Source organism: Sapajus apella, unplaced genomic scaffold (genome assembly GCF_009761245.1).
Source record: "Sapajus apella isolate SASKATOON/1434 unplaced genomic scaffold, GSC_monkey_1.0 scaffold15, whole genome shotgun sequence".
Taxonomy (NCBI): Eukaryota; Metazoa; Chordata; class Mammalia; order Primates; family Cebidae; genus Sapajus; species Sapajus apella.
Genome location: NW_022436955.1, coordinates 27900113 through 27915498, shown reverse-complemented (window position 1 = coordinate 27915498; position 15386 = coordinate 27900113). Strand labels below are relative to the sequence as shown.

Below are 15386 nucleotides of genomic sequence, written 5' to 3'. Positions count from 1 at the left end.
AATTAACTGGATGTGGTGGTGCATGCCTGTAGTCCCAGCAACTTGGGAGGCTGAGGCAGGAGAATCACTTGAACCTGGGAGGCGTAGGTCGCAGTGAGTCAGGATTGCGCCACTGCACTCCAGCCTTGGCGACAGAATGAAACTCTGTGCCTGCCCCCCCTCCTCCCAAAAAAGATGTCTGGTTGGCAGGAGCTGAGGATGCCTGGACAGGCAGCCCAGCCAGCCCTGATCAGCTGACGTTGGAACCGGGGAGCACCCCAAAGGCTAATACAGCTGGGTGGGCACACGACAGGTGCTGTCATCCTGTGTTCCCAAATCAGGATGGCAGGCTGAGACACCAGCTTTCCCATCGCTGGCTGGAATTCACTGGCCGAGCATGGCCATGCTCCCGCAGAGCTCTGCTTGGCAGGTGCCGGCACACCTGTTGTATCATCAGACCCGCTGGAGTGGAATGAAGTCACCACAAGTGCCACCCTATCCTTTCCTTCTTGCCACAGTTATTTGTTGGCATTCACCAGGTGCCAGGCACTTGGCTCTGTGTTAAGGCAACCCTGGCGGGTGTGTTTATTAAGAGTCTGCATTCCGGGGCTGTGCAGGGAGAGAAGGAAAGAAACACAGCACAAGGAAACAGTGGTGGAGAGCAGCCAGGACAAGGAAAGCCGATCGGGGGACAGGAGCAGGAAGCAGGTGGGCAGGGTGAGGCCCAAGGGTAGTGGAGGCAGGCCTCTCAGACCTGGAGGGTGAGAAGGGTGGAGCCAGGCCACAAGCTGGGGGTGCTCCTCCCAGGCAGGAGTTAGCGAGAAAGGGCCCGCCTTGCTCCAAGTGCTGGCAGAAGGGCAAAGGAGAGCAGCCCAGGTGAGATTAGAAATTAGGCAAGGCCTTGTGAACCACGACAAGAAGCCTTCGAAGGGCTTTCAGAAGTGAGATAATGTGGTTTTCAGTGACTCTAGTGACCGAGTTGGAGAGAAGCAGGCGGCAGTGGAGGCGGGAGCCCTCAGGTTCGTCCAGGCGGGCCACCTGTTGGAGGGAGCAGGAGGAGACAGAGGGTAAAGACTCTTCCCCACCACTTCGCACACCAGCTCTGAAGCCCTGGGCCGCCGTCACTGTACAGAACGGTGGCTTTTTTTTTTTTTTTGAGACGGAGTTTCGCTCTTGTTACCCAGGCTGGAGTGCAATGGCGCGATCTCGGCTCACCGCAACCTCCGTCTCCTGGGTTCAGGCAATTCTCCTGCCTCAGCCTCCTGAGTAGCTGGGATTACAGGCACGCACCACCATGCCCAGCTAATTTCTTTTTGTAGTTTTAGTAGAGACGGGGTTTCACCGTGTTGACCAGGATGGCCTCGATCTCTTGACCTCGTGATCCGCCCGCCTCGGCCTCCCAAAGTGCTGGGATTACAGGCTTGAGCCACCGCGGTGGCTTCGTGGAGTCCCCGTCAACTGGCACCTCTGGGCTGCAGGATGCCCCGTACTCTGATCACCCAAGACTCGCTCTGAAATGAGTTCTTCCCCAAGGCCTCTTGGGTTCCCCCTGCAAGTACAGTGCCCACTGTAAGCTGACCCCGTGGGGTCTTTGAGAACCAGAGGCTGCCTCCTCCCACCCCACAGAAAGGGCTGCAGAATGATCAGAACAGGTTACTTCCACGGCAGGGAGCGTGCCGCACTGGGAAGAGCCCTGCTCTCTAGCTGTGTGTCCCTGGAAAAGTCACATCTCTGAACCCCAGTGTTTTCATGATGGGAGCACTGCCTCCCTTCCAGGGGCATTAGGGAGCTGGTGCTGGCTTCTGATAGGAAAAGGCTTGGAAAGGCAGCACACTCTTGAGGCAAGAAAGGAAAAGGTCTGGAGGCTCCTGAGTTCTTTTCAAGCCTAGAGGTTCCTGTTTCTCCCTTGAAAGCCCATCTCTTGCTTTGCTGGTAGCCTCACCCGCAACCCTGCCCCGTCCTTGTTTTTCTCCTTGTCTCATCTGCAGCCATCCCTCCCTGCCCATCTTTCTTCCCTCAGTGTACCTGTCATGCCCACCTCTTTGGCAAGCGGGGAGTGAGTGCTGGAGGTGGAGCATGTGGAAGGCGGGGGCTCCTGCTCACGGCTGGGTCACCGCTGCCTGGCACGTAGTGGGTGTGCAGTAGGTATCTGCAAACCATAGGGACAAATGCTGCCCGGGGGTCTTGCCTTTGTGGCAGCCTAACCAGCCTGACACCACTGGCATGGAGCAGGTAGCCTGGCGAAGTCAGGTTTGTGTGTGGGGGAAACCCCGTAAGTGCCATGGCAGGGGTCTGAAGCCTCAGCCTGTTCCCATATAAACAGGGATTTAGAAAAGAATTAGAAATGTAAGTACATACTTGCTCCTTTATGTAATCATATATAACCTCACAGTTACTCACTTAGAAAGATATAACCTTTATATCTTTATATAACTCAATATAACCTTTAATTTTACTAATGACTATTGGGACAGGAAGCATGGAATTGAGGTGACATTGTGAACAAAGTGACCCAAAGGCAAGATGCTCTAAGCCACTGTCACGCCCGCTAAGGGCTGCTGGAGGGCACCCCCGAGCCCAAACTCTTTTCTCTTTCTCAGTGTCTTGTGTCTTTTATTTCCAGCTTCTCGTCTGCACACCAGCAGAGAGGGGCTCACAGGACCCTGTAGGGCTGGACCCTATAAGTTTGTTCATCTGTGGCCCCAGGAAATACCTCCTGGGACACAGGTAAAGAGAATGTTCCTAGGATCTTGTGGAAGGGTGAAGCACAGATGAGGTTTAGATAAGGCACCCTTTTTTATTTGAGTCTCGTTCTGCTGCCCAGGCTGGAGTGCAATAGAGCCATCTCAGCTTACTGCAAGCTCCACCTGCAGGTTGGAGTGATTCTCCTGCCTCAGCCTCCTGAGTAGCTGGGATTGCAGGCGCCCAGCACCACGCCTAGCTTTTTGTATTTTAAGTAGGAACTGGGTTTCACCTGGTTTTACCACGTTGATCTCAAACTCCAGACCTCAGGTGATCCATGCCCCTCAGCCTCCCAAGGTGCTGGAATTATAGGCGTAGACAAGGCAGCCTTCTGAGAGGCTCAGAGCAAGGCTATGTGCGAGGGGGCCAGCCAGCAACAGGGCTTGACTGCAAAGGGGCTCCGGTTTTTTCTGGGAGCCCCCAAGTCATGATAGTTATGGAATACTGCACCGCAAGTGGACTACGTGGGGTTCCTCCAGGTTGGAAACCCAAGCTGCTTCGGTATCAAAGTGACTTGTACCCTACAGGGACTAGCAGGTTGTTTCCTTCTTACTGATAGATTTCAGATAGCAAAGTTCCTGCAAATGAGTGATTTGAGAGCAAAGTTCTCGGTGACTAGAAAAGCTGTTGTCCCTCAAGGATGGGGCCACTGTGACATGTGATAGCTGCCACAGGGTGTCCTGGAGAAACAGGGTTCCTTGTTAAATTTGCAGGTGGTTTTATCTGAGCCTGTTATTCCAGCTTGACGAGTGGTCAGGTGAATTTTTGTTGCTGCTGTTTTGAGAGTCTCTGTCACCCAGGCTGAAGTGCAGTGGCGCAGTCACAGCTCATTGCAACCTCAAACTTCCGGGGTCAGGTGATCTTCCTGAGTCTCTTGAGTAGCTGGGACTACAGGTGTGCACCCCACCCCCACACCCAGCTACTTTTTGTATTTTTTGTAGGGATGGGGTTTTGCCATGCTGCCCAGGCTTGTCTCCACCTCCTGAGCTCAAGCAGCCTGCCTGCCTCACCAGGTGGATGTTTATATTCCCAGTGTGGGGGATGAGCTGCAGGAAGGAAGGAGGCCATTATTGCCCTACTGCCTGGATCAGAGGCCCTGGGGACACGGAGGGGAGTGCACAGATGGAAGGCACATCCTGGAGGTCAGATGTGAGCACTCAAAGTGGGGGGAGAGTGCGGAGGCTGTGTCCACTATGACTCCGGTCTCTGACTCAGGCTGTGGAAGGGGCGATGATGCGCCGAGGAAGGAAGTGAACTCGATTTTGGAGGAAAGAGGTTGACTTTGAGGTGCTGACAAAACAGCCTTGTGCAGATGCCTGGTAAGTGAGTGGACGCTGGCGGGCGGGGTCACGGTTTCCAGGCTGGAAAACCAGCAGGCCGTGCAGGGGACAAGCGGGAGCTCAATCTGCAGGAAGGTGGCCCCCAGGGACGACGCGTGGAGTGGAGAGAGTAGGGAGAGGCAGAAAAACTCCAGAGCACAAGCTGGAAGGGCCCAGGGACAGCGGGCGAACCAGGGCAAGGAATGGGCGCCAGGGTGCCCAGGAGAGAGCTCTGATGAGAGCTCGATCACCAAGCACCAAACGCTGCCTGCGAGGACCCAAAGCGCCCCTTGGATGTAGTGACCGGTCCCCTGGGACCAGGTTTTGGTGGGTTTGAGAAGGAACGAGCTGAAGAAGTGGGGTGACAGGTTCAGACATCTTGGAGTGAAGGGGGACCGGCTCAAGCGGAGCACGTGGGGTGGAGGGAGTCTATTTAGCCAGGCTGTGGAGCTGGAGCCTGATGGCTGCCGGGAAGCACCTGGCGCCAGGGAAGGGCGAGGCAGGGGCAGCCGGCGGCGTGAGGCCCGAGAGGAGGCGGTCCGAGGCTCCAGGCCAGGACCAGCACGCCGGGGAGTCGGGGGAGTGTTGCCCGGGCCCACGAGGCTGCACTGCAGCGGCCTCTGCAGGGCGGCTCCGGCCTCCTCGGTCCACGTGGGCCACACTCCTCCCCAGGTGTCTTCTCCCCAAGCTCAGCCCCTCCCCCAGGATCTCCCACACCCTGGTTACTCCGCTGCAGCGCCCAGCCCAGACACCCCTTCTCCCCAGGTACGGCTGCTGGCCCTAGGCGATGCCTGGCCTGAGTCATTGGCCACCTTCTCCTGGTGACGTCTCCGAACGCAAGCAGCCCGGCAGGATTCCAGGTACTGCAGCCGCTCCTCAGGCAGACCGAGGCCCCGCCCCCGGCCACGCCCCACCGGGTTCGGCCCATTTCCTGTGAGGTACGTCACCACTGGCTCCGCCCCAGGCTTCCACTTTGGCTTCCACGATTGGGGCAAATAACTGCCCATCAGCAGTGTTGCCTGGCAACGGGGGAGGGGCGGTTCCTGAGGGAAACCTGTGAGTTGCTGGACCGGAGAGGACCGAACCGAACCGCACCAGGAAGCCCGGCCGGGTAGGTGCTTAGGCTGAGGGCCTCGGTGAGCAGACCCGGAGGCGTGGGCCCAGCTGCGGTGGAGACTGGAGCAGACGAGCCCAGAGTAGGCCTGGGCCCTGCCCCTCCCTGGTCGCCCATGCCTCTCCAGGCCCTTGGGTCGGGGGAGGGAGCGGAGAGAGGTCGCGGGAGGCGAGAGGTGAAGGCTGCAGGGAGGTGAGGGGTGGGCACGGCTGGGAGGGATGGAGGGAAGCCCTTCTGGTGGAATCAGAATCACTCTGCACCTCCCGCTATTCATGGGGTCAAGGTAAAGAGGGTGGGGAGGTGCCTCCCCCAGGGTCAAGGCCGGCCGTGTTGAAGGGGGATTCAGAGCCAGTGTAGACGCGGAAGGGGAGCGGTGCCTCCGCAGAGGACGCCAGTCTAGGGTAGACACTGAAGTGTGTGTGGAGTGGGTCTTCCTTCTTCTGACCACACCCTGCTGGACTCTTCCAGGACGACTACCCGATAACTGTTCCCAGGCCATGTAGGTGGCCAGCGCAGGGCAGGTTACCTTCTGGCCCGCAGGAATTCCTTCTCAGGCCCAGGCTGCGCGTTCGCACAAGGGCCTCTGGCTCTGAGAGACAGACAGGACTTGAAGCCTGTCCATATGAGGCAGTTGGAATCTCCTCAGCTTGTGGGTATACTGAGGGCTCCTTGCGTGGCTCTAGGGTTGTGGGACCCTCGGAATAGAGAGTTGGGGCTTGCTGGGCAGGGCGGGAAGCACCCATGTAACTGCCTGTTGGAGAAGCTCTGAGTAGGAGGTGACTGAGGCATACCGTGGGAACCGTGGGTCCCATCCTGCACAGTCAGCCCCTGTCTACCTTTCCAGCTCTGAGGCGGAGCAAACTTCGTTCCTTCCAAGCAGACCAGTTTCTCTTGTTCCCAGACAAGAACTCAGGGAGCCACTCTCTGTTGTCTCGGGTCCGTTATTCTGTCTCTGACCTTCAGTAAGCAGGTTGGATGCCCTGGGTTACCTTATTTCATCTTCTCAACCTTATGTAATTATGCTTATTAGCAGCATATTAATTATTCAAGACCATTGCAATGGGATTTTGTAGTAAAGGCGAGAGGCTGGCTCAACGCTGAGGATAGCGTGGGCAAACGGGAAGCCAGGGAGCGGGGTGGGGGGTCAGTAGATGGAAAACGATTAAGGAAACATCAGGGGGTAAGGTGGGTTCTGGGTAAGCTGACAGAAGAGATTCTTACTGAAGGCAGATCAGGGTGATCAGACATCACCTAGGGTGAGCTTGTCCAATCCGTGGGCTGCATGTGGCCCAAGACGGCTTTGAAAGACATCTAACACAAATTCGTCAACTTTCTTAAAACATGAGATTTTTTTTTTTTTTGTTATTCACACATACACGCGCACGCACGCGCACACACACACACACACACACACACACACACAAGCTTATCATATATCGTTACTGGGTTTTATGTGTGGCCCGAGGAAGCCAAAAGATTGGATACCCCTGACCTAAGCATTGAACCGGGTTAGATAAGGGGCGAAGAGATAATGGTGATCAGGTATCAAGAATGGGTGGTGTGGTGGTTTTTGTTTTTTCTTTTTTCTTTTTCTTCTTCTTCCTTTTTTTTTTTTTTTTTTCTTTTGCTAAAACCAGATTTTAAAGAGTACACAGATGGGCCTAAGGGTCTCACTGAAGAGTCTGGCCACACAAAAAATCCTGGCCACTTATTATAGGCTGCTGAAACTTTTGTTTTTTGTTTGAGATGGGGTCTTCTTCTGTCACCCAGGCTGGAGTGCGGTGTTGTGATTTTGACTCACTGCTACCTCCTCCTCCTAGGTTCAAGCGATCTTCCCACCCCAGCCTCGTGAATAGGTGGGACTACAGGCACACGCCAGCACACCTGACTAAGTTTTGTATTTTTGGTAGAGAGGAGTTCTTACTGTGTTGCCCAGGCTGTTCTGAAACTCCTGGCCTCAAATGATCCACTAGAAGTTCTGGGATTATAGGCTTGAGCCACTGCACCTGGCTTCCATTTTGCTTCCTGCCCACATCTTCAGACACCAGGTGTTCTCACCTTTAGCCCTACCGATGTCTGGGACAGACGCTTCCTTGTCCTGAGGCCGCCCTGTGCACTGTAGGATTTTTAGCAGCATCCCTGGCCTCTGCCTGCTAGATGACAGCGGCACTCCCCTCCCACACTTTTCCAGTCCTTCCCAAATGTCCCCTGGAGGATGAACCTGTCCCCAGTTGAGCTCCACTGGCACAAGCAACCTTGATGTGCGCTCTCAGCACCAGCGTGCTTTGTCCTTTGGGCTCGAGGCCATGCACAGCTTAAAGTCCCATGACACCGAGAAAACCTGCCGGGGACTGAGAGTTCAGGAATTTGGGTTTGGAGAGAGAGATAACAATGCATCAAAGACCTTCATGTCCTCCTCAAAATTAATTAGATGTCTGGCGTGATGAAAGAGACTGGGGTGAGGGTGGATGGACTGTGGAACACTTCGCACCATTGCCGTTTCTTCATCTTGTCTGACAGGGGGCTCTCAAAGGAGACAGGCTGTCCTTGAGCTGTTCTGAGATGTGTCCCTTCACCAGCACTCTGTAGGCACTAGGAATGGCAATGCTGTGGACAGCGCTGTGTTCTTAGGGGCTGCCCATCTTCCTACCTCACTGGCACCAGCCCTGGGGTTTCTACTGGAGGCTCCCCCATACCTTCCCCTCTCTTGCTTGTAAAACGCGTTTCGAGCCTAGCTCTGCATCCGTGCCTTTCCCGACACCTCCTGGGCCTGCCGTGGGCTGTGCTGCTTTGGAGCATTTCTGGGCTCTTGTCCTGTCTGTTGGCACTGCCCAGCCCTGCGCCTTTCTCCCATCCGTCTCGGAGCTGGAGCTGAAAGTGCAGCTCTGACCACCGCGTGTCCCTGCTGACATTTTTGTAAATGACATTTTGCATTGTAATTTCTCCTGGGCCTATGGACCCTTCACAGAGCCTCCAGCAGGGGCGTGTGATGGGTGGATATGATTACAGAGTCAGTCCTGTGAGGGTCCCGTCCCCCTCTGCTTTGTACTCTCCCCCCCCGGAACCAGCAAATGTTCAGAAATCGGGTTACCATGGCTCCTGTCCTAATGCGGCCCTGCATAAAGTCCTTTCCCGGGGGCTTAGGCACAGCTGGTGTGGCCCACCTTGCACCCTCTTAGAGTTGATGCAGAGGCTGGGTCTTCTTTATTGCGGCTGCTTGGGCTGTGTCCCTGCAGGGCCCTGACTCGGCTGGCGCAGCCCCTCTGTTTCAGAGCTGGGGACACACCACTGAGTGGAGATTGAGTCTGGGCTGGAGGTTTTCCTTCTTGGCTCTCCTGCTTCTGTGAAACTTGAGGAGTGGAAGCAGTGAGATCAGATGGGGCGTGGGGGAGAGCCCCAAGCTGGGTCGGGTTTCCAGCCTGTCTCTGCAAAGTGCACCCCGGTCCCCTTCCAAGGAGCCCCCCCCACTGGAGACTTCCTGTGCAGGGGGCACATTTGCAGTGACGCCTGTCAAAGGCCTGTGCCCTGCGAGGATGGCTGGCATGTAAAAGGCAGGGCAGTAACACGATTTAGTGGCGGTGTGGGAGACGAGAAGCTCATGCCTTGCTGATGTGAGTATGAAGTGGGGAGCGCCGTGGCAGCCCTCAGAATGTTAAACACAGAATGACCATGTGACCCAGCATGTCCACTCCTAGGTGTCTGTGCTGGAAATGGGAACAGAGGGACTCAGGTACGCAGATACTCATTGCAGCACTGTTGATAATGGCCAGAAGTGGCCCTCAGCTCGTGATGGGTAAGCAAAATGTGGTCCGTCCATACAACGAAATACTAATGAGCCGTAAAAAGGAGTGGAATGCTGACCCGTGTTACAACATAGGTGAGCCTCAAAAACGTGATGCCAAATGGAGAGAGACAGTCTCAAAAGGCTGCGTGTCATGTGATGCCATTTATTATTATTTTAGAGACGAGGTCTTGCTCTTTTACCCAGGCTGGAATGTAGCGGCATGATCACAGTTCACTGTAGCTCTGGCCGCCTGTGCTCAAGCCGTCCTCCCACCTCAGCCTTGGGGGCAGGTAGGACTGTAAGCACATGCCACTGTGCCCAGCTCGTTTTTAATAAATTTTTAGTAGAGATGAGGGCTTGTTTTGTTAATCAGGCTGATTTCACACTCCTGGGCTCAAGTGATTCTCCTGCCTTGGCCTCCCAAAGTGCTGGGATTGTAGGTGTGAGCCACCATGCCTCCCAAAGTGCTGGGATTGTAAGTGAGAGCCACCATGCCTCCCAAAGTGTTGGGATTATAGGTGTGAGCCACCGCGCCCAGCAATATAATTCCATTTATGTGAAACGTCCAGAATACAGAAATTCGTAGAAAATAGATGGGTGATTGCCAGGGGATGTAGGAGGAAGGAATGAGAGGAGATTGCTCACAGGCAGAGGATTTTCTTTGAGACTGATGAAAATGTTTTGGAACTGTGATGGTCGCACAACATTGTGAGTGTACTGAATGCCACTGTACACTTGAGAATGATTAATTTTATGTTAGGTGAATCTCATCTCAATAAAAAGAGATCCTGACCGTACCCTGTTACCCTTTGAGGGTTTGAATTGTCAGGTCTTGATGGGGACTGTGGCTCATGCCCTACCTTAGTAGCATGGCCCTTCCCTCACTGGCTGAATCCCTTGGGAGAAAATTTGCTGTTGCAGTGACTTTGTTTACCGAGATATCTGTGCGGGAGAGGGTGGCTGTCTCTCCAGCAGTCTCATTGACACTGGGTTTCCAGAAAACATCCAGGGCCAGGAATTAACAGTCACAGCACCTTACCTCTTAGGAGGTTTTTTTTTTTTTTTTTTTTTTTTTTCCCATTTCTAACCATGCTCTTTTGTTTGAATTCCCCAATTTCTTGGTGCTTGACCTTTTCCTATAATGAGGTTTGTGACAGTGAACAAGACCCCAGGTCACCTGCCTTTGGTGCCAAACTGCTAATGCTCCTCCTGTGCCCAAAACAGATGAGGCCCGCGGGCTGGGATCATACAGGCAACATCAGTGCCGGGCGCATCTCGGCCCATTGCTTTGGTTGACTTGGTTGATTATCACGGCAGTCTTCTGAGGCTGGACTGTGGCTCCTGCTGCTTTACAAATGGGGAAATTGAGGCAGAGAGAGTTTCAGGAGCTTGCCCAAGACTACACAGCTAGGAGGAGGCAGAGCCAGGACCACAAAGGAAAAGCTTCCCAACTAGTGTGTAGCAGTGTTCTCAAGGTGAGTTTATTCAAGTACATGTGATTGTTCAGCCTTCGATACATATTTTTTTTCCAGCTCTGGTTTTAAAGAGTGAATATTTAGGCCAGGCGCAGTGGCTCAGGCCTGTAATCCCAACACTTTGGGAGGTTGAGGCAGGCAAATCACGAGGTCAGGAGTTCGAAACCAGCCTGACCAACCCGTCTCTACCAAAAATACAAAAATTAGCTGGGCGTGGTGCGCTCCTGTAATCCCATTGCTCAGGAGGCTGAGGCAGGGGAATCGCTTGAACCCAGGAAGTGGAGGTTGCAGTGAGCCCAAATCGCTCCACTGCACTCCACTGGGCTACAGAGCGAGACTTTATCTCAAATTAAAAAAAAAAAAAGAATATTAAAATACAGATTGTTTTTTGTTCTGCCTTTGATTATATTAGCTTGGGCTCTGTGTTCTCAAATCAGCTCGGAGTTTTTGACAATTATGGGTGTGTCTCAGTAGGTCATGGGAGTCAGGATGGCCTTTTCCAGCTTTGTTTGTATCAGCTATTAATTTCTGCCACATTGAAACAATATTAGCCAGGCACAGTGCTTCACACCTCTAATCCCAACACTTTGGGAGGCTAAGGCAGGAGAATCACTTCAGGCCAGAAGATGGAGACCAGCCTGGGCAACACAGCAGGACTCCAATTCTACAGAAGACAGACAAAAAAATTAGCCAGGAATCATGGTGTGGTCCTGTAGTCCCAGCTACTCAGGAGGCTGAATGGGGAGGATCGCCTGAGCCCAGGAGGTTGAGGCTGCAGAGAGCTGTGATGGTGACATTGCCCTCCAGCCTGATCAGCAGAGTGAGATCCCGCCTTAGCAACACAAAACAAAACCCAAAACCCAATCTTGTGTAGCTCTGATGTGTTTTAGCTACACTTTGCGTCTAAATCAATATATATTAACCTGACCATATAATTATCAATATTTATTTTCCGTGATGATTAAATTTCAATTTTTCTAACATTGTGTCTTTTCCTTCTGCAGAGAATTCTGCCAGATACCTGGAGAGATGGGCAACAGCAGGAGCCGCGTGGGGCAGAGCTTGTGTTCACAGTTTCTTCCTGAGGAACAGGCCGAGATCGATCAGTTTTTCGATGCTTTGTCATCAGATAAAAACAGCCCGAATACCTCGTCCAGATCCTTCTCTCTGAAGGCACTGCAGGCAAGAGTAACCACCAGAGGTTCACATTTAGTTGGGAGCAGGGGCCTGCACTCTGTGGTCCTCAGGCCAGAATCTGCCTTCTTGCCTTTGTAATGCAATGGATGGCAACACTAAAAAGTTGGTTTTCTGTAAAGGGCCAGATTTGACCTAGTTTGTCTTTGTGTGTGATGTGGCCTCTGTCACAGCTCCTCTGCTCTGCCATGTCTGTGTGAAATGACTGTAGACAGTGTCTAAACACATCCCTCCCCCTTGTTGAAATCTGTAGTCTCTTATCTGTACTAAAGGAAACTGGAGTAGATAATGAATGATTTACACGCCGTTTTGGGTACATTTCTGACTTGAGATTAACATCAGAGGACATAGCCTGCTTCCTGTGTGTCTTGAACCTCATCTCTCCTAATGCCTTTGCAGAGATGGGGAGATAGATGGGGTGACGGGTCTGCCCTTGTGGACTCGGAGGTCCAGGAACCATGACATGTCAGGTGCGCCTTTGCCTCTAGAATGTGTATGTGCTCGATGTCTAGGGATTTTGTCATATTTCTAACAAAATAATGACATTTCAGACTCAGAGTTCATGTTGCAGAGAGTTCAAACTGCCTGTTTGTCCATATTTTGCCCCGTTGCCTGGGGCTCTCAACTGCAGGTTTGAGTGCTCAGACTGATGCAAGACACTGACAAGGAGATGACGTCAGCTCATCTTCCTGGTAGTCCAGGCAGCCATCCTAGCAGCCTGCTTCCTCTTGGAGAAAGTGCGGATTGCGAGCAGATGAGGAAACTCGCCAGGGAGGTTATCTGGGTCACAGCCATGTGGTTGTGTGTGCATGTATTGTGCACGCGTGTGCATTTGTGTGTGCAGCTCCACTAGATCAGAAGCGCCCCAGTAGGCCTGCAGGAATGAGCGGAACCAGCCAGGCCTATTTCAGACTTGACTGTAGAGTGGGTGATAATGTTCAGATAAATGCGGCAAAGAGTTAGTCAGAAGACCTTGGCGATGGAATGAAGCTTCCTTTGGGAAAGGATGAGAGAATGCTTTTCCAGTAGAACTTTGCAGACATTGACCGAAATAGGGGTGCTCTTTTTGAGTGGGGAGGGCGGAAGCCTGCCTTACAAGAGCTGCTGAATGTCGATGCTGGGACAAGCCGTGTCCACACAGCCGGTTGTTACAGGAGAGCCCAGCTCACAGACCCTGCTGTGCAGGATGTGATTGGTTTATGATTTGCTCGCTCTTTCCATTTCGTTGTAAATCCAGGACCAAAGCAGATTTGATGCTGGAGCAGAAAAGGAAAATGATGTTTTCATCCAGGCATTAATTAAATAGGCTGGGTACGGTGGCTCACACCTGTAATCCCAGCACTTTGGGAAGCCAAGGCAGGAGGATCACTGGAGCCCAGGAGTTTGAGGCTAGCCCGGGCAATACAGCAAGATCCTATCTCTACAAAAAATGCAAAAATTAGCTGAGTGTGGTGGCATACCTCTGTCATCTCAGCCACTCAGGAGGCTGAGGTAGGCAGATCCATTGAGCCTCTGAGGCCTAGGCTGCGGTAAGCTGTGACTGAGCCACTGCACTCCATCCTGGGTGACAGAGGAGACCCTGTCTCAAAAAACCCCCAACAAACTAAATTTAAAATTGAAATAAGAATGAATGAAAAATGCATATTGAGCCCAAGGGACATGGACAGGAAGTAAAAGCTGATATATTTGGAAACCCCTAATATAGAGACCAAATTAGCTATACACAGCCATATGTTACATATGTTAATAAATTCAGACATGCAAATAGCAGCTACTAGAATCTAGAATGAAGATAAAGTTCAGAGCAGAGTGAAGATCAGACGGTGGCCAGAGGCAGGAATGAGGAGGCGGAGACTTGGGAGGCAGGATGAGAGCAGACTGTGGAGGGTCTGATGGCCAAGGTGAGCCGCACCCAGGACGCTTGGGTGGTGTGAGGCCCTTAGGTGAGAGAACACTGCCCTGGAGACGCAGGAGCATTTGGTAGCTGTCGGTGGCATTGTGAAGTGGCCGAGGTTGGTCTTGGCCCCCTACTTATTTTCCTGGGATACTACTGTGATAAATCTGATGAGTGGAGGAACACCAGCGTTCTCCTTCCTCACGCCGATTTAGATGAAATGATATGAACGCACGTGGAGTGGTTTCAAGGAGCAGAGAGTTTAATAGGCGAGAAGGAAGGAAGAGGCTCCCCCGTACAGAGAGGGGGGACTCCAAAGCCAAAAGAAGAGGTCCCCAAGTATGGTGGACATCAGCCAGGTTTGTATGCAGAGTCTGGAGGAGGTGTCTGATTTGCATAGGGCTCAGGGGATTGGTTTGACCAGGCATATCATTCAGGTAGCCATGAAAAAGCTGGCCTTCCCACCCTAGCCTTTTAATATGCAAATGCAGGGTGCCATGGATGTTCTACACATGTGGGGATATGTGGGGGTGGCCATGTTGCCAGGAACATGTGGGGAAAGGGCAAGAAGGCCATGGGAAGTGCCATGTTAAGTGGACCCAGTTTCTGGTGGCCTGCCTTTGCATATCAAAGGTTGCTGGCCTGGCTCTAAGAGCAGAGGCTTTACAAGAAACTTTTTCTTTAAAAGATGAAAATTTCCCAAGGACCCCTTTTCCTGTCTTTCTGCCTAAAATAATTTCTTGATAACTCCCACAACACTACCAAGTTCACCTCATGCACTGTCTAACCATTTTTTTCTGCTTGTCCCCAACAGAACCACATCGGGGAAGCTCTTCCCCCAGAGATGGTCACCAGGTTGTATGATGGCATGCGGAGGGTTGACCTGACGGGGAAGGTGAAGGGACCCAGTGAGAACGTGTCCCAGGAGCAGTTCACAGCATCCATGTCCCACCTGTTGAAAGGAAGCTCCGAGGAGAAGAGTCTCATGATTGTGAAAATGATTTCTGCCACAGAAGGTCCCGTGAAGGCTAGAGAAGTCCAAAAGGTAGTGAGGCCGAGAGGCCCTTTGCAGCCTCCTCAGCAGTCTTGGGCACCATAGGTCGGGGGCAGAGGCCAGTTACACAGCATATGGAGGAGTAAACCAACAAGTATCTGAGATGGGTCTCAATCAACTGAAGTTTGTTTTGCCAAGATTAAGGGCACGTCTGGGAGTGAGGTCTGTGCCTTTCTCTAAAGATGATTTTGAGGGCTTCAGGATTTAAAGGGGAAAAGCAGGCTGCAGGGGAAAGAGGGAGGGTCTGGTCCCATTACTGAATCCACAGTTTGCAAGAGGAAGGGAGCAGGCAGGGGAGTAGTCAATATGTATCTGTCTTGTGCTCAGTAAATCGGTACTTTACATTCGATCAAGTGAGCATAGTCGCTACCTATGGAGATTTTATTTTATTTATTTATTTGTTTACTTTTTGAGACAGAGTTTTGATCTGTCTTCCAGGCTAGAGTGGAGTGAGGCAATATTGGTTCATTGCAGCCTCTGCCTCTGGGGTTTAAGCAATTCTCCTGCCTCAGCCTCCTGAGTAGCTGGCACTACAGGCGTGTACCACCACGGCCCCCCTGATTTTTTATTTTTAGTAGAGGAGGGGTTTCACCAAGTTGTCCAGGCTGGTCTTAAACTCCTGAGCTCAGGTGATCTGCCCGCCTCAGCCTCCCAAAGTGCTGGGATTACAGGTGTGCGGCGCCACGCCAGCCAGCTGTGGAGATTTTAAACCTTTTATCTGTAGCTCTCTGCTTAGGAACAAAAGAAAAGGCAGTTTCTTGCATGACTCAGCTTTTAGCGTAATTTTTCCTTGTGGCAGAGCAAATGGAGTTCTGAGTTTTTCTTTTTTTT

At 52.4% G+C, this 15386-nt stretch overlaps 1 protein-coding gene across 5 annotated transcripts in view; it reads left to right on the top strand.

Annotated features, from left to right (window-relative positions):
- The first annotated feature begins 4765 nt into the window (after positions 1 to 4765).
- Positions 4766 to 15386, top strand: part of MEAK7 (MTOR associated protein, eak-7 homolog) — a 27011-nt gene continuing 16390 nt past the window's right edge. The window contains exons 1-3 of one of the 5 annotated variants that reach the window (XM_032284574.1): positions 4766 to 4978; positions 11418 to 11595; positions 14316 to 14546. In XM_032284574.1, the coding sequence (XP_032140465.1) occupies positions 11443 to 11595; positions 14316 to 14546 (384 nt within the window). In that variant the 5' untranslated portion in view covers positions 4766 to 4978; positions 11418 to 11442. The other 4 variants (XM_032284571.1, XM_032284572.1, XM_032284573.1 and 1 more) reach the window with 4 other exon arrangements.